At 36.6% G+C, this 18,401-nt stretch overlaps 1 protein-coding gene across 2 annotated transcripts; it reads right to left on the reverse strand.

Moving 5' to 3' along the window:
- Positions 1-134: 134 nt before the first annotated feature.
- LOC107038976 lies at positions 135-15,828 on the reverse strand. Of its 2 annotated transcripts, XM_015258376.1 has the most exons (5): positions 15,456-15,828; positions 13,056-14,183; positions 3,732-3,885; positions 3,601-3,658; positions 135-2,795 (listed from the first exon to the last, which is right to left on the reverse strand). In XM_015258376.1, the coding sequence occupies exons 2-5, from the start codon at positions 13,144-13,146 to the stop codon at positions 2,139-2,141; spliced, it is 960 nt and encodes a 319-aa protein (XP_015113862.1). In that variant the 5' UTR covers positions 13,147-14,183; positions 15,456-15,828; the 3' UTR covers positions 135-2,138. The 2 variants fall into 2 exon arrangements, with proteins under 2 accessions (XP_015113862.1, XP_015113863.1); XM_015258377.1 differs by lacking the exons at positions 13,056-14,183; positions 15,456-15,828 and adding an exon at positions 10,361-10,832.
- Between the last annotated feature and the right edge of the window lie 2,573 nt (positions 15,829-18,401).

The raw sequence follows: 18,401 nt of genomic DNA on the forward strand, positions 1-18,401 counted from the left end.
TTTGATGTTTATTCATTAAGTTTTTTTATTTTGTTATTTTTGCTTAATTAGTGTTGTTGACCCAAATTATGCAAAAAAAATTGCAATAAAAAAACACAGGACATCAACAGGACAATAAAATAACATCAGACACATTCGATTTTCAATCGATTTTTTATTGAAAAATGAAGAGAAGATGAGGATGACCCTAAATCAATAAAATCAGAAGTAAAAAAAAGAGTTTCTTCTCATTTCACGATACACTAAAATATAAAATATAATTCTTCTCTGTTCTGAAAATCAATGCATGTAACATGAAATATAAAATTTCCTCAATCATCAACTATGAATAGCAACTATTCTCACAACTTGTATCTACATTCGTATATTTCTTTGACTCTTATTACTTCGATACTTCAGACATATAAATATACAATCATTACATCGATTATCGATCGTGAATTCGTCACGATTAAACAGTCAGGAATTGCGTTTAAAATAAAATGATAAAAAATGATCTTCATAATTTTATAAATTTCCAAATCTTCGGAACTTTCTGAATAATTACAATGCAGTTGAATATTTTCGCTGAAGATGAAACTTCCCATTAAATTAATTGATTCAATTAATTAACTTAGAACAAACTAATTAATTTGATTTGTCTTTCGCGTGTTTTCAGAACAAAATTAAATGCATTTAAAACTCAAAAGTCAGACAAATCGAGAAAGAGAATTTTTTATGAGAATTAAGGATTAAGAATTTTTAAACGGAAGTTGTGGATTGTTTCGCAAATTTTCTCAGACGAAGAACTGAATAAACAGATTAACTTGGTCACCTTGGATCACTGACTAGTTCATGTGTGAAATCTTTATCGACTATTATTTCTCCAAGACAGAGTTATAAGACAGCCTTGCTGACAGCTGCACGGCATCCGAGGAGAGGTGACCCCAGGTGCATCGAAGGCCTCTCCTTTTTGTATTCATTGAAAACTTGACGGATGAAATCACTCGTGAAATTGAAAACTAAAACTAAATTTCGATTAAAGTTCAATTCTGTTGAATTTCCAAAATGATTTCATTTAAAAAAATTCTTCTATTCAAAAATTAGTAAAGAATTTCATGAAGGACAAAAGAATATCCAACGATATCAAGAGAAAAATCGCCGAAAGGCCTGGTTTACCCATTAGCTAAGCTACACAATTTTTTCTGTCTCGAAAACTCGTTGATAAGTTCCATGAGTCGTTGAATACAACATTTGGCCCACAGCTGATATGCCGGCAATAGTAATCCATTTGCAGTTCTCAATCCCCTATTTTTAATGAATCTCCGTAAACAAGTTTCTTCGAATGTAATTCACCAGTCGACAAAGTGTAAACAGTATTCGAAAATCAATTCCACATGTACGCGCTGAACTCAACATCTATATTGTCGCCGCAAACTGTACACATGAATAGAATGAAGAGCCGATTGACGCATCAAAATAGAAAGATAATAATCTGAACATTCTGTTATTATTTTCAATGCACAGAGAGAATCTCCGTCTCCCTTTCACCCCTGCATCAACAGATACAGAGGTGTATTCCTAATATAACAATATACATTGATAATATATTATACTGAGAAATTCCTCAAGTGATAGCTGCTATACAACATCTTAGTTATTATTCCTCATTCGAATATTTCTTTCCACAGAGAGAAATTGCAACCCACCAGGGGTTGCAATCAATTTTCCACATTTAATATTCAGCTCGAACACTCACAGAAGAAGATGTTAGGAAGTTCATTCACAGTTGAATCTCAAATTGATATCAAAGGCCAGAAAACAGTTCTTTCTTTTCATTTTGGCACATCAACGGATTACTTCAGTAGCAAAGTGATAAAACATGAACGAGACGATATTTATGTTGCTGGATATTGAATTGTCATCTGAAATATTCGCCAACAGCTTCTCCATCGATTCGATGAATAAGAAATTCCCCGCATTAGGCCCACGATTTCCATCCAAGAAAATCACACATCCATAACACTGAGACAATGAATTTCGCTTTGGACATCAGGTACAGAAAATCATAAAATATTTTCCAAAATCCTCCTAAATCTCGATATAATTTGAAGAATGCATCAGTCTCTTTATCTCATCAACAACTCATTGATCACAGGTCACGTTAATTCAACAGAATTGAATCCCCGCTTTTGCCCGGCAAAATGTTCCTGACCCGTCAATTGAAATTGCTGTACATAAGGATTATTTCTCAGTACATTGCCGCCCTGATACTGCGGCTGAACCGAAATAATTCCCGTCTGCTGGAGATATTGTTCACGATAAAGTGCCTGTTGCGTCACAAAATCACCATTTTGATTGGCCTGATAGCTACGTATTTGACTGCATTGGCTACTCTCTCTACTATTTTTACTGTATTCCTTATTATCATGAAAACGGAGGCTCGTCGGTGACATTCCAGGTGGTGTTGAGTGCTTTACACTCTGAGTTGGACTCTGGCTTATCGATTCTAACGCGTGTCTCGGCATGTTTGGCGATGGACAATTGACGTCTTGCAAGCCATCAGCGCGATTGGCATTGCGAATGAACATTGGAGCAGTCTCTGGCCTTCCCCCGATTATGTTTCTCATGCCCTCACGATCTTTCGCTGTCAGACTGGGCCGCGCACCCTTGAGCACATCTGGACCCGTCACGTTGGCTGAGTTCAAATCATTAACACTTGACCAGGTCATGCCCATCAGCTCCCAACGGCGAAGGAGATCGGTTATTCCCTCAGTGCCGATTGTAACGTCCGATGTTTCGTCGTAATCCGGCCCCTGTTAATCAATTTCAAGGGAAAATCAGCATCTCGTATTCTTTATTATCTGTTTACTAGATTAGTTTATACTGTGTTATGTTATTTTATTTTGTTTTCTTTCTGTCGGGGTCCGCCCTAAATTGCATATTAGTTGTCGACGCGATCAAGCGTTAGTGTCGAATTGTCGTGATTTATTCAGTATTCATTAGACTCGCATCGAGTGTGTCCGCTCTAGTGATTAGGGAGACTGATTAATTATCGGCATTTAAAATTTTATCGAGTCTCGACAGGAATAGGGGAGGGTGGGGTAAAATGGACACTTTTGACTTTTTTAAAAATACTCATAACTCAGAAACAGATTGATCAATTGATCTCAGCCTAATCTCATCACAAAGAGGAATCATTGTTTTTCAATTGAAAAATAAAGTGATTCCATTTCGTGAACAATTCAACACGTCATGAATATTTCAAAAAAAGTCAAAAGCGTCCATTTTACCCTACCCTCCCCTACTCTTTTGTATTAGTTAACTTATTGTAGTGATGATCAAATGTCTGTGACTATGATAATTCGTCAGTGCTCGTGTCTATTTATTTAGCCCTCTATCCGATAAAAAAATAAGCTTTCCGGAAATTTAAACAATTTAAACTATTTACTCACAACCAACGGATGTTTAAAAAAACAATAATTCTGCGCAAAATGTAATGTTAATGACGCTGGATATTCATGATTATTTTTCAAATTCTTCTCACGTAATTTAATTGACAAATTTGGTGATTGAAAATAGTTAAGTTGACAAAGGCTTCATTCGGAAGTAACAACTTACATTTTCAATTTTCTCGTCCAGCATGCGGAAAAAGTCGAGTTGGCTGGATGACACCTCCCTGAAAATGTCCGGACTGTTGAATAACAAGGAAAGTTTTTTCATTTTTTGTGAGGAAAAACTGAAAAACTCACGCCTGTTGCAGTAGCGGTCCGTTTCCACTCTTCTTTTTCGTTGGATTTTTCACGTCAATTCCATTGTGATCTTCATTTCTATTGAGCTCCACCCCATTGTTGTTGGTTTTGTTGTTTTTGGCACTACCATTCTTCTGGTCAATGGAGGCTGATCCTGGAATCATGCAAAAACAGAAAAATGAGGGCATTAAAATGCGAGTCCAACGCGTTGAGAGAGAACAGCTCCACGTGCACGCAATTAACTCAACATTTTTATTTTGTCTCCCCAAATGTATGCATGAATGGAATGAATAGCTGAATGGGGTTTCCAAGTAGAATGGCGTTATAATTTGAACGTTTTGTTATTATTTCCAATGCACAGGGAAAATCTCCGTCTCTCTTTCACCCCTGCATCAACAGATACAGAGGTGTATTCCTAATATAACAATATACATTGATAATATATTATACTGAGAAATTCCTCAAGTGGTAGCTGCTATACAACATCTTAGTTATTATTCCTCATTCGAATATTTCTTTCCACAGAGGGAAATTGCAACCCACCAGGGGTTGCAATCAATTTTCCACATTTAATATTCAGCTCGAACACTCACAGAAGAAGATGTTAGGAAGTTCATTCACAGTTGAATCTCAAATTGATATCAAAGGCCAGAAAACAGTTCTTTCTTTTCATTTTGGCACATCAACGGATTACTTCAGTAGCAAAGTGATAAAACATGAACGAGACGATATTTATGTTGCTGGATATTGAATTGTCATCTGAAATATTCGCCAACAACTTCTCCATCGATTCGATGAATAAGAAATTCCCCGCATTAGGCCCACGATTTTCATCCAAGAAAATCACACATCCATTAACACTGAGACAATGAATTTCGCTTTGGACATCAGGTACAGAAAATCATAAAATATTTTCCAAAACCCTCCGAAATCTCGATATAATTTGAAGAATGCATCAGTCTCTTTATCTCATCAACAACTCATTGATCACAGGTCATGTTAATTCAACAGAATTGAATCCGGCAAAATTTTCGAGCCGAATAATCCGTCTGCTGATTCCATTGTTAATTACGTATTTGACTGCTTCTATACTAATTTTTTTACTATTTTCGGAGAATTCTCCGTAATTTTGCTCAATATTTTAAGCAAAATTGTTGTGCAAATTAACAATTTCTGAACAAAACAGTTCAATTTATTTATTTCTTTGATGTTACAAAAGTTTTTTCTTTCTTTTACATAATATATTTATGCAAATAAATATATAGATTGTGAGTTTTTGTTTTTCTTCGAACAAAACAAATTGATTTGCATTTCGAAAAAAGTTAAATCTCAAACGCAAATCAAGCATTTCACATGTATCCGCGAATGATTGTTTTTCCGGTGAGAGAAAAACACCGGCTCGTCTGAGATCGAGCCAGCGACCTCGTAACTCCGCAAAAAAAAAAGAAAACAGATGAACATATTTGTATTTCATAATCCGACAATATCCTCGCACATTTGAATAATTAATTCTAAATACTCCGCTTGTCTCTTCTATTTTCGAGCTGGCGACCGAATAAAAAGTGAAGTGCGAGCTATTTTTATCACTCCGGTGGCCAAAGGTCTGGTAATTTATACAATTCTCATCCTGGTAAACACGGATTATCTGCACCGAAGGCGTCAATGCGTCGGGCAAGTGTTTTGAATTATGAGTTCAGCTGATAGCTGATATAATAGTGGGACGAATGAAACTTTGAATGAGATGCAACTGCTGGGAATTAATTGACAAGAAGAATGCTCCTCGGTGTCCGAGGGGATAATGAACTCGCGGTGTAACAGTGAAAAAATCGTGTAATTCGAGAATAGAAAGCAAGACCCAGTATTCGAGTCACGCAGGTGGTTCAAAATACCATTTAAACGAGTAGAGATTTTGTTACCGTCAAACTTCAGAGATGTTGCGGCGTTAAAGAGGCCATTTTTTCCTCGAAAGTTTTATTTATTTATTTTTTTCAATAGTTGCAGAGCTTTCATTCAATTTTTCAATGACTTCATTATCCATTATTTATTATTTTATTATTTCATGATTTTATTATTCACTTGATAATGATAATGAATTACTCAATTAATTCCTTTCCAAACAATTTGTAAACATAAAAATTTCCTAGACGATATTCTGAACAGATTGTTCTCTCAAAAATACTTTTAAAACATGTTTTTATCATTACAAAAATGAAAAAAAAATCCCCTTTGAAAAAAAGCATGTAACGTTTTTTGTCACCGTTTTTTGCGGCATCGCTTAGCTATCACGTATAAAAAATGAGAAAAAAAAATTAATATTTTTGAAAAATATAATATATCATATATATAATACATTATATATATATATATAATATGATGTTGTATTTTTAAAAAAAAGTTTTGTTAGTTTCTTTTCAATTTTTGGATTAATTTTTTTTTACAAGTCATCAACTTCAGTAGAAGACCATTAAATAAAAAATGATGACTAAATAATTCCTAAATAATTGACGGAAAAAAAAACTCATCACGAAATAAAGGAAAAGTGTGAAATCGACGATAAAAGTAATAATAATTTTTTTTTTTTGTAAATCAAATATGAAAAGTAAAAAAGGTCAGAACAAATAGATAAAATTGAACCGGACATGAATTTGCTCGGAACCATACCTTTGTGCTAAAAGAAACATAGGCAACCATACTCTGGATAAAGGCGCGCGTAGCGCGCCCCATACGCTAGTTTCAATAAAATATTGAATGAATGTTTGGATTTATCTTGCTAGAGCCCCAACGAAAATCGGAAAACATCCAGTAAAAATGAATCGCCAGTAAAATTCGCGAGTGCAAGACAATATCCATTAATACCCCAATGCTACCTCCAACTTTAGAATCAGTACATAAACCTTGATCCAAACGTATTCTAGGCCTTCTAACCAATTCGCTAAACGAGATGAACTGTATGTGTTAATTGTTATGTCTACTGCATACGTGCGACTTTCAAAAAATGAGAAGATAGCGAGGAAAAAAAGAGAACATGACGTGCGACACGTAGCCCCAGGGCGCTGTGCGCTGTTTAACGGAGGAACTGCGTCGAAATGTTGGATGTGCCCTTGGTCCTTTATCCCCTAGTCCCTTTCTCGGACCAAGGTCGAGGGGTAGAGCATTCTATGAGAGTTTCCCCCAATTTCAATTGATAAAAAGAAATATTTTCAATATTTCAAATATTTTCATTGAAATATTATTGAAAATTTACAATATTTAAATATATTTACAATATTTAAATATATTTACAATATTTAATATTTTAATATTTCAAATATTTTCATTACGGTGGCTTCCGGATGGATCCCGCATCTAGATTCAGCTTTTTGCCGACGTTTCGCAAACATTTCAGTCTGCATCATCAGGACTTGGTTGCTCCGATACTGACCACCTGATCAATTAAAAACATCTTGATTGGCTGGGATACCCCCCACCACTCTACCTACCCCCTCCAGGGGTCAGGGGGGATATAAAGGCTTCCTTACAACGGAGAGCTTCAGTATCGGACAGTGTTACCAGATCGTGAGGTCACACCATTTAAAATTGTACAGGTTTTGGCTATAAATCGCCAAAATCTGACAACCCTGGTATCGGAGCAACCTAGCCCTGATGATGCAGACTGAAATGTTTGCGAAACGTCGGCAAACAGCTGAATCTAGACGCGGCATCCATCCGGAAGCCATCATAATGAATAATAATATTGGCCGCAAAAGCCTCAGAACTCAAATATTTTCAATTTTTAATGTATCGCGGAAGAGGAAATGTTAACAAAATTATGCAAAAAATGAAATTTCGTGTTCCATTGGGAGAGGACTTGATGACAGCATGATAATTCGGTATTTCATCTCTTATGTTGATCGAAATGTGCATTATACGAATCAATTTGGCGAAATGCGAAAAATCGCCGGAGGCGGGGTTTGAACCCACGATCCTTAGGTCTTCAGTCTGAGCCTTTATGACATAGCTGTCCCCTCGGTGTACGAGGAAAGCGTAGGTTTTTGTTGAAGAGTAAAATATGTGGAGAAATAAAATGATAGTACAGAACATTGTAAATTTTCTATAATTTTTTTCATAGATGAATTCAGTAGCGAAGTGGTAAACCGGTATAAGTCGATTTTGACTACTGGCCAGTTTTCAATAAATATCTCGGAATCTAAGGGAAACAGCTAAATTGTTGTAATTTCCTTTTTTGTGGCTCTCAATTTGCTCTACAAAAAAGGTTATGACAAAAATTTTGCTATTTCCCTTAGATTTTGAGATATTCATTGAAAACTGGGCAATAGTCAAAATCGACTCATACCGATTTACCACTTCACTACTGAATTATGAAGTTGAAAAAAATAGGGGAATAATTCGGAGAATTGTTGATTAACAACAAATTTTGGTGATTATTAAGTAATTATTTATAGCTTCATAACTCAATAAACATCTGTTGCACTGAAAATCCAAGTGATTTTATTTAAAATAAAAAACAGGGAAAGATAGAAACGATTGTTAATGCAAAAATGTGCAATTCTACGTTATTTTATTAATAAACAAATTAAAAACATGACGAAAAATAACACTGAAAAATGAAAAAATGTATATTTTATGGAGTGCATATCGATAAATTGAGTTGAATTTTGGTGACGCATGTGACAACTCTTCCCCAAGATTTTTATTATTTTCGTCCTCGGGTAATTGCGTCCATTGATGATTATACTGTGGTTTAGCTACACACTATCAGCACGAGCACGAGGTTAACAATCGTAAAACAATGCATGCGAAAGCAGACACGCTTCCGATGACGTCAATTGAAAATATCTAAAATAAACCGCGTCTGTCAGTATTAAAAGGATCTTATCTTATTCTGATGTTAATGTGAAATGTATAATGACTGGAGGCCATTAAATTATTTCCTAGCCTCTCGAGTAAGGTGGAGTGCGGCTGTAATAATTGAGAGCCGATAGCATTCACGCGAAGTTGAGATCGAGGCGAAATCGCGATCGGAAAAAAATCTAGCGAAAAATACTGTTGGATTTCTATTGATTTCTATAGATTTTTTTATAGAACGTTTTTTGTCTAATTTTTCTCAATGGAAGGAGATGAAAAATAGAGGGGGGGAAATTTGGAAAATTCATGTCGAGAAATTTCTATAGAAAATCTTTCAGTGCAAAAACTTGTGTTGGCAGATGCAATTCTATAGATTTTTCTCTGTAAAATAGTTTGTATTGGATATTTTCTATGTAAAAAACGCGCTGCACAGCTGGAGAATTCTTCAATAGAATCCCCAAACCCAAAAACTAATGGATTTTCTATAGAAATTCTATAGACTTTTCTATTAATTTTTGGGCCGATTTTCTTTGAGAAATTCCGCAGCTTATCAGCACGTTTTTTTCAATAGAAATGATCAATGGAAAATATTCTATAGAAAAATCGATAGAATGCAATTCCCTTCTATAGAAATTTGTCGGTTCAAAATTTTCACGTTTCTTTGTTCAATTTTTTTAATTAAAAAAATTAGAAAAATAGTGGGGAAAAAATCAAAAAAATCACGTCGAAGAATTCCTATAGAAAATGTCTGAACAAAAAGTTCTATAGAATTAACATAATATCATTTTCCGTCAATTCCTATGAAATTCGCTCGTCCGTGAGAACATTGTTCCGCATCATCACTGTTTATTCATCCTCGTAAAAATACTGGGATCATCATGTTGACTCACCGGCTCGTCGATTAGAAATTCAAATGAATGAGTTTATCATTTCCCCAAAAATGCAGTCGCGGAATTATTGGGGAATCGGGACAGTCAGGGCTTTTCATTTCAATTTATTACGAATCGTCGAATGCGAAGAACTCTGTCCCCTGTAGCTGTTTGCGCTTCAATATTGTATCACTTTTGATTCTATTATTAGCGCAGATTCACGAGTAGTTTAACTAATATAACGATAATCGGCACGGGTATCAATCAATTGTATATAGAATTCAAGGACAATAATAATTCGAATTAACTTTTATTGCTAGTTCTGAATGTTTGGGGATTTTCCCATTCGAAGATTAAATAAATACATTTTAATCTTCTTTAAAAGAGGCAATTTGACTTCGTGAAAATTTTTAGGCATTAAATTCCCAAGTTTTTCCGCTGTATTTTTTTTCTATAGGGTTTTCTTCCGTAAAAAAATAATCCCGAAAAAACGCACGACAAAGTTGCATAATTTTTAATAGAATTATTCTTTTTTTTTCATGCGTGTTGACCCTGAAACTTATTAAAAAATTTCAAAATCGGGTTTAATTCTGTATTTTAAAAGAAAATCAATTTTCATAAAATATTTCATAGTTACTGATTTTTCTGCCTGATTCTCCAATTTTTTCCTAGGATTTCATCACGAAAAACAAAAAAATACAGCGGAAAATATTTTGAAAATTAATTCCCAAAAATTTCTATAGAAAAATCAACATTTTTTTATGTTTTACTGAAATATCTCTCAAAAAATTACAAGATAAAGTTGCGTAATGTTGGATAAAATTACTCCTCAAGACGAGCAGAATTATTCACTAAAATTCAAGAAAACCGCATTTTCGTATTAAATTTTTTGACATAAAATTTTGATATTTGTACCTTTGGTCCTCCGTGCCAGTTGAATGATATTCTGCCGTAATATCTTCAACCACATCCTCGCCTCAACTTTTTTCTTCTGATTCGCCAACTTAGCTTCCGGTAATTCCCAAAGTCCCAAGATAAAGCGCAATTGCACGACTTTCACTCCACAATAATCGTTTTTTACGCTTCAATTATCACTGAATGAATCGCGTATTGCTTTGATAAATTCAGCAAGAACAATCGCGACGGACCGTATCTCGAAGATGACTAAACGCGAGGCGTATGGTAGATACGCATTTATACGGTTACGGAGCTGATCACGTAGGCCAAATACCCACACTCGGATAAAAAACGAGACTGCGGAGGCGCCACGCCGTCAATCGCCCGTATACGATGCTATTGCGTCTAGTATGAGTACAATCGGGCGTTCAATCAGTCCGAATAGAGGTTTTTCCCACGAGGAGCGACCGGAAAACGGTAACTGCGGACGTTTTCCAGATTATGAATTCCGATCTGTCCAAATAACACGTATTTTTGCAGTCGTGTTCAACCGCTCAAACGCAATGCGCATGCGCCGGGCACACCTCCCGCGGGGATTGGCTGAACCCGGTGCATATGCACTCAGAATTCGGCGTAACGTACATTTTATCTGCGCGTCAACGTGCGCGCGCAGGTCCGAGGCGATCGGCAACCCTGTAATCCAGACGCAGATGGAACTGATATCCGAGAAAAACCGGCTTTTCAACGTAAACAAGATGCGCGCGCCGGGTATTTCTTTTTAGGCTTGGGTTTTGTGAAATTGGGGACGGGCGGGTGGGGGGCGCCGATGTGCGCGTGAATGCAGTTTTTAGACCGATGGGAAAATTCGAGGGACGAAAATACTGGGGGAATATTATTTCTGAAATTTCAAGTTAGCAATCTTAAAATTAGAGTTAAAGTATTCAAAATGTCAAATTCATTAATTTGACATTTTGAATAACTAATCAAAAATTAATAATAAATAAATAAATAAAACTAATTGAAATAATTGGGGCCAGGCTTTCCTGAAACCAGAGGACTTACAACAAGCGGCTGTCACCAGCCTTATTAGCCTAGTGAGAAACACAGGGCTGGGGCTGTGTGACTGACCGAAACTAAGGCGGAAGTTACAAAAGATCGTATGATTTAGGTGACTCTGGGCGCTTTAAGTGACTAGCCGCACTTTTTTTTTATTCTTATTCTATAATTGAAATAATAATGTTGTTGATAATTTAAAATTTCGAAATTTTTGTTAATAATTCATATTAATTTTTCGTACGTTTTATCAGTGACACACGGAAAAATTTGACGGAGAAACGCACCTACTGAGAGGATAGCCATGGGCGTAAGTCTCAGACTGGGAACCTGAGGGTCGTGGGTTCAAACCCGACCGTCGGCGATTTTTTGCATTTCCTGAAATTTTCGTTCATGTTACGTATCATCTCAAAATGAGATATGAAATAATTTTTTCCATTAAAAAACGCACTGTGCTGCGCTTTTTTCGAATAGAAAGGAGCATTAGGACCATTTCTTTTTCTATATCATTCAGTCTATTAATTGAGACATTTTGTATAGGAATATTTCCACAGGAAAAAAGAATAAAACAAAAAAAATTTCAATTAATAAATTTAATGGATAATTATATAATAAAACATATGCAACAAAATAAATGACATAAAAAAAGATTTGCCCTCGAACATTGGAAAATAGAAATGTTAGAAGAAGAAACTGTTTATTCATCGGCTGTAGTGACCCTCGACATCCCTGAAAGGCCTACGTGTGTCTCGACACGCAACGTCGGAACCCCTCCGCCATCTCCGCAATATGATTCAGACTCCTAGGAGCGGACACTCAAAAATCCCGAAATTTCTACGGAGCACTGTCGCTGAAGATTTCAATCACACTCAATATTGAGCTGATAATCCATGTTTACAAAAAGCATGCCAGAGAGATAAGCAATATCTTATCGATATCACTCGATCGACTTCTGGTACTCGATTTTCCAAAGAATACGCGTGACGCAAATGGCAAATGAAAGGGTATATCAAGTGTCCCCGGGGACAACGGGTGTTCAGATAAACATTAACGCTTGACCTTGGGATAAAATCGAGAGCAATCTGATGATAGGGTCACTCAGGAACAAGTAATCTGCGGTGACTGAAGAATAAATAAAAATCCAACAGAATTTTTAGCAGAATCATAAATTTTAAATGAAGTTAAGTTTCGAAGACGTCAATAGCAGGCAATGCTCATTAATTTTTAATGACTAAATCAATCAACAATTAAATATTTAAACTCGGAAGTATTTTATCAATAATTGAGGTCGGAGGATTGACCTTTGGCTAATCGAAAATCCGTTTCAAGAAATTTAGAAATATTTGTCTAATAATCATTTGAAAAATTTAAATGATCAATTATTTTATAAATTTCAAATTTCAACCAAAATATTATCCTTAAACGCGCTTCGCAGCTAAAATCTTCTCCCTTGCAAAACTATCTGATATTTTTGATAGACAACTCAAAAATCTTTTCCACAACTCATTCTACCGTGATTTTTTCCACAATTTCTGTGCATAAATTTCCTATCGACCCAAATCCATCGAAAGCCGTTTCAATTAAGGAAGTAACATTCAAAACACATTAACATCCTCACCACCTAAACATATTTATGCTATAAAAATAAAAAACAGCTCACCCAACGAATCGCCGTGCTTCTTTCCGCCGGGATCCTTGTTCTTCCTATTCTTCAGGTATATATTCCCAATCTTGCTCTGTCCACAACCCATCCTGCCTCCTCCGGCCTCCTCCTCCCACTTCACAACTAAACCCGAAACTCCCACTTACCTCACCTGATCACCCAAGTACCTGAACGTCACATGTCTAAAAGTCACATTCTCCACCATAAACCCTCCGCTTCACGATATCCCCATAGCAGTCAATCCGCACTCTCCTCGCCTCGCGGTATCACATCCGCTCCTCACAAAAAACTTTCCCCAAATCGTCTATCACTCGCAAGAACTCCTACAGATCGAGATTGCGCGGAATCTCTCCGTGAAATCAACGGACGAATAGTCTAATTATCTCGATGTGATGCTGACGTCCACGAGGCGCGATGCATTCATGGGAATGAGTCAAAATCAGTCTTTGGACATTTAAATTGTGATGAAAGGATGTATCAAGATATATCAAGATTATAACTAAGATTGTCTCAGATTAGGTTTTGATCTCCGTTGAGCCGAGTCCATTCTCGCTGCATTCTGCTGTCATCCCCTCGTCCTAGTCTCCATCTCGCACTACCCCATGACCTGCTGAGCTGCCCCAGAAGTGCGCCAAGTTTACTTATCAAAGTGGAAAGTCCATCTTCGCTGAGCATTCTCAACCAGCAATTCAAATCGTCCCATATTTCTGCGCTTCGGGGGATGAGAAAATTCACTTGACGTGCAAGATCATGATTCCGTCATGCGGCTGACGAGTCCCCGCATCATGTGATGAAAACGCCGAGGAATTTCGCGTCTGGAACCTGCGCTAGTCGCTCCAAATTCCTAAAATAAACCGCCTAATGACGTGAACTCAAAACGAGCGAGGAGATCCGAGTATTCGTGAAAAGTCGAGGACGGGGCGGATAGGCGGAGTTAAATTTACACGTCTGTTAAGATGCATCGGAATGACTATTGAGTTTATAGGGATGGACCCATTCTTGAGATTCCATATTCTTCGATTGTGTCATCGATCGGTGGGCTCAGGGGTCTGGGGTCGATGCGTGTGCTTGCGGCATTTTTTCGGGGGTCTGGGGGCTCGATTGGAAGTTGATGATTTCTTCTACCTGTGGGTTGGAGGAGAGATAGTGAGATGTTAAGTATTGATGATGATGAATTGACTTTTCTTTTTGAAATAGGGTAGGACTCATTTTTTCCCTTCCAACATTGACCTAACGTTGGCAGCCAACATTGACTCAATATTGGCAGTTAACATTAAACCAATGTTGGCAGTTGATATTGACCCAACGATGGCAATTAATATTTCCCCAACGTTGATAGCCGACATTGGCCCAACATTGGCAGCCAACGTGGGGCCGACGTTGGCCCAACACGGAGCCGACATTGGACCGACGTTGGCGGCCAACATGTTGCCGACATTGGCCCGACGTTGACAGCCAACATGTTGCCGACATTAACCCAACATTGGCAGCCACCATTGCCCCAACATTAATATTTTTTTTATCATTCCCTGAATATTGGTTTCCCTGAACTATGTTAAACTCTACAGTTCTGAATCTCGATATTGACCAGTTTGGAAACATTTTAAAAATCTGAAAAAAAATTAGAATGTTTACTTTTGAAGGAAGATTGATGAATATTAATAATTGTCTTTAGACAACAGAAAAACTTGATTTCAATGGGTCGCACGCCACCTTCTTGCGGAGTGAAGAACAGGCACACGAACACTTGTCGATAGCACATCAATTTTCCTTTTCAATTAAAAAATCCTAAAAAAACTATAAAAATCACTTTCAAACTAATTCTGAATTCTAACTATTCTGAACTCTCAATCTATTGAAAATTGAATTGTATCTGATTCTCAATTTTCACGATGAGTTTTAAAATTCCAGTGTTCAGTGAAAAATCAATAATTGTTTAACATGAAAAACCCAATTTCCTTGAATTTTCAAGATTAATGAGAAATTTAGTGAAGGCTTTCATTTAAAATTGAATTCAACCTCACAACATCAAAAATTCAAATGTCGTGACTGAAAGTTCAAGAAATTTCTAACAGTGCAGGACGGTCTTAATCAGATTATTAAGACCGCAATAATCCCGATGAATGTTTTTTCCTTCCCCTCCGGACGTTTTCGACTGGAAACGCAATAAAGGGAGAGGAGGAAACCGAGTGATTGATTATGACTTCATTCTTCAATAGAACCGACCAAAAACCAATAGAATCTTCAACAGAAGTTCAACAGAAACCCAATAGAATCTTCTATCAAATTCATTAGACCTCTATAAAATATTTTCAAACGTGTTATTTTTTTTTAATTTACCGAAGCCCAATACGTTCCATAATTACTCTAATTCCGCGATAATTTTCAAAAACTCACCTGCTATTAGGCAATACGCGATGTTCAGCAGATAAAAAATCCCCCGTTCTCCCAAATTCACTTAACGACACTTGATTTGTAACACGATAAGACGAGTACAGAGTAGTTAATCCACATGTTCGTATCGCCCAATTCTCGTCTCAATATCGACATAATTATCAATCAACATAAGTCGCAAAACGGGGGCGCATCGATTCTCAATAAATCAAGAGATTCTTCATCGAGAGAGGACTCAGTCGATCGAGCGCAAGGAGGGAAAATACGCCGATCCTAGTCTCCTTTCATTACGGATTGACCTGAGTATTGAAATTTTTCACGATTTTTACAGCAATTAAGACCCCTTTCGATCGGACATACACCCTCGCTGCACGGAGATTCGACATCGACTGGTGAACTTGCAAACGGTGGCGCCTGGATTGCTCGATACGCATGCGTTACCCCCTATTTGTTCAACGCTGATACGTGTAATGGGCTTTCTCACAGTGATAATGTGCTTAAAGTGATGATAAGCTCTTGTTGATTTGAGGAAGTTTTGTGGGAGGTCAATGGGGTTTCGCTGAATGGAGAATGTTGAGAGTTGGCCGAGAAAATGTTGCGCGATAATTATCGCAGGAAATGTACAAACTTGCAAGTTCTAAAGGAACAAAATTTATTTGTGAAGTGGTGAGACGAGATAAGACGTTTCCACTTCACGAGAAATTTCTGCCGAAGTTTTTGTATTTTTTAATTAAACTAATCTTGAAGGGGAATACTCAGCAAAATTAAGATGGCCTCGGGAGCACTTTAGCTCCTATTTTCTCAGCCAAAAGGGAACGAAAAAATTTGGAAAATGACTTTAAAAAATTGTTCCTTTTATAGAAACGGAATGCAGCGAGTTTCGGGTGATTTCAAGGTGATGAATAATTTTAAGAAATGTTTAAAAATGCGAAGTGGAGACGCCGCCATCTTTGAAGCTCCTTGCGGCAGAGGGAGGGGCATCTAAACAAGATGGCGGTGACCACATCTGTCAATCACCTTGCATTTTTAAACATTTCTTTAAATTATTTATCATCTTCAGATTACCTTCAACTCGTTTCATTCCATTCCTGGGAAAAGAACAAATTTCTCAAGCTATCCTTCGGATTTTTCCATGCCCTTTTGATTAAGAATTCATGGCGGAGTTTCCCCCACATTTCTGTAGTTTTTTTAAATCCCCATGCCTTTGAAAATCTCAGTTTAAAGTGTGAATACGATTTTCAAATTGAATTCTGAGCAAAATAAATTTGGAATGAGTTTTTTTTATCGAAATCTCATTTGACTAATGTAGAGTCGTTATGAAAAATATCGTTCGCTAATTATCACGGAAGATGTTTTACAAATTATTTGTAACAGAGTGAACGACCTCACCAACTTATTTCCATCAAAACTGATGGGAGGAATCAATCAATATTTAAAAAAAGCCATAAGATCAAGTGAATTTTATTTCTAATCTTCTCAAATACAATAAGAATTTTCATCTGTTCTGCACCTTCAATCCTGGCCCATTATCTCTCTCAGGAGAATCCCTCGAGTCTTTAAGTAACTCACATGCTCCCCACCGCACAGGTGATCGAGTGGAAAAATTATTCTACATAAATAAATAAATAAATTTTTTAAAAATGGGAATGAAATTTCTCACTTCTTCGAGCATTATTACCTTTTCTTTATTCTCTCATTAACGTTAATCTTATGCTTAATAACCCATTATGATATCATTTAGGCCTTCTAGGTTGTGACAAATCGACTAAAAAATGATTTCAGACACGATGATAAATAATAATCGGATACCACCGCAGCCCAGTTATCGGATACCGCGTTTTTATATTATTTGATGAATTTTATGTTTATCTCTGGATTCGTCGAAAAAAAACTATTTCTCCTGAATTCGGCACATTTCTATGATATTACATGTATATATACACACACACACACACACTTCTGGGGAAATATTTCAATAAAATTAATCACCTATCAGCACGCGTGGAAAAATTAGAAGTCCTCGGGATTTAAAAAAAACTACTGAAATGCGGGAAAAACTTTGGGCCGTGAATTCTCAGCCAAAAGGCGATGGAAAAATGTGAACGATAGCTTAAAAAATTTGTTCCTCTCCAGTAACTAGATGAGACGAGTCGGAGATGGATCTGAAGAGAATAAACAATTTTAAAAAGTGTTCAAAAATACGAGGTGGTGGCCAGGTGTGGGCGCCGCCATTTTGATGTACCAACGTGCTTCAAGATGGCGGCGCCTCCACCTCGTATTTTTGAAGATTTCTTGGTATTATTTATCCCCCTTGCCACTTGGTAAAACTCCAGTCCCTCACCCACACCCTCTTAACGTGACCCTATTTTGATTCCCTCCGCTGGAAGTACTTTGATGATATCTTTTCCACTCTCACCCCATGTGGCGTCTTAGAGAGCCCCTCGTCCTCGACCCTTCGGAATATTCACAACTTCTTTAATGAACGCCTTCACTCATCGTATTTCCAGTTTATTTACTCGACTATGAATAAATTATTTTCAAACTGTAGGAGAGTTTAAAAAATATATGACAATTATTGAATGAATTGAAGGGAACTAGTGGGAGAAATTGGAGATTTACTTTTGTTGAACGTCTTAATAATGTAAATAATTCATAAGATTCATTTGTAATAATTACGTTATATTTTGGTTTTCCCTTAGGGGATTTTTGTCTCAGGGAAATAATAAATTGCTCCTATCTATCGAAGAAATATTTTCTGTTTCATGTCAATTTCACCGAATACTTCTCCATTCATGCTTGAATTATACAGATTCGTATTAAAACAATTGCAGTCATTTGCAAACGTTTCGAATACGCAAAGTGTGTTCATCAGTTAATAATTAATTCCGCATAAACAAAAACAGAAAATCAGAATCAAGTCTTAAAACAATAATATTTCAGCTAAATTTG

This window comes from Diachasma alloeum, unplaced genomic scaffold, assembly GCF_001412515.2.
Source record: "Diachasma alloeum isolate Michigan unplaced genomic scaffold, Dall2.0 Dall_scaffold_00289, whole genome shotgun sequence".
Lineage (NCBI taxonomy): Eukaryota > Metazoa > Arthropoda > Insecta > Hymenoptera > Braconidae > Diachasma > Diachasma alloeum.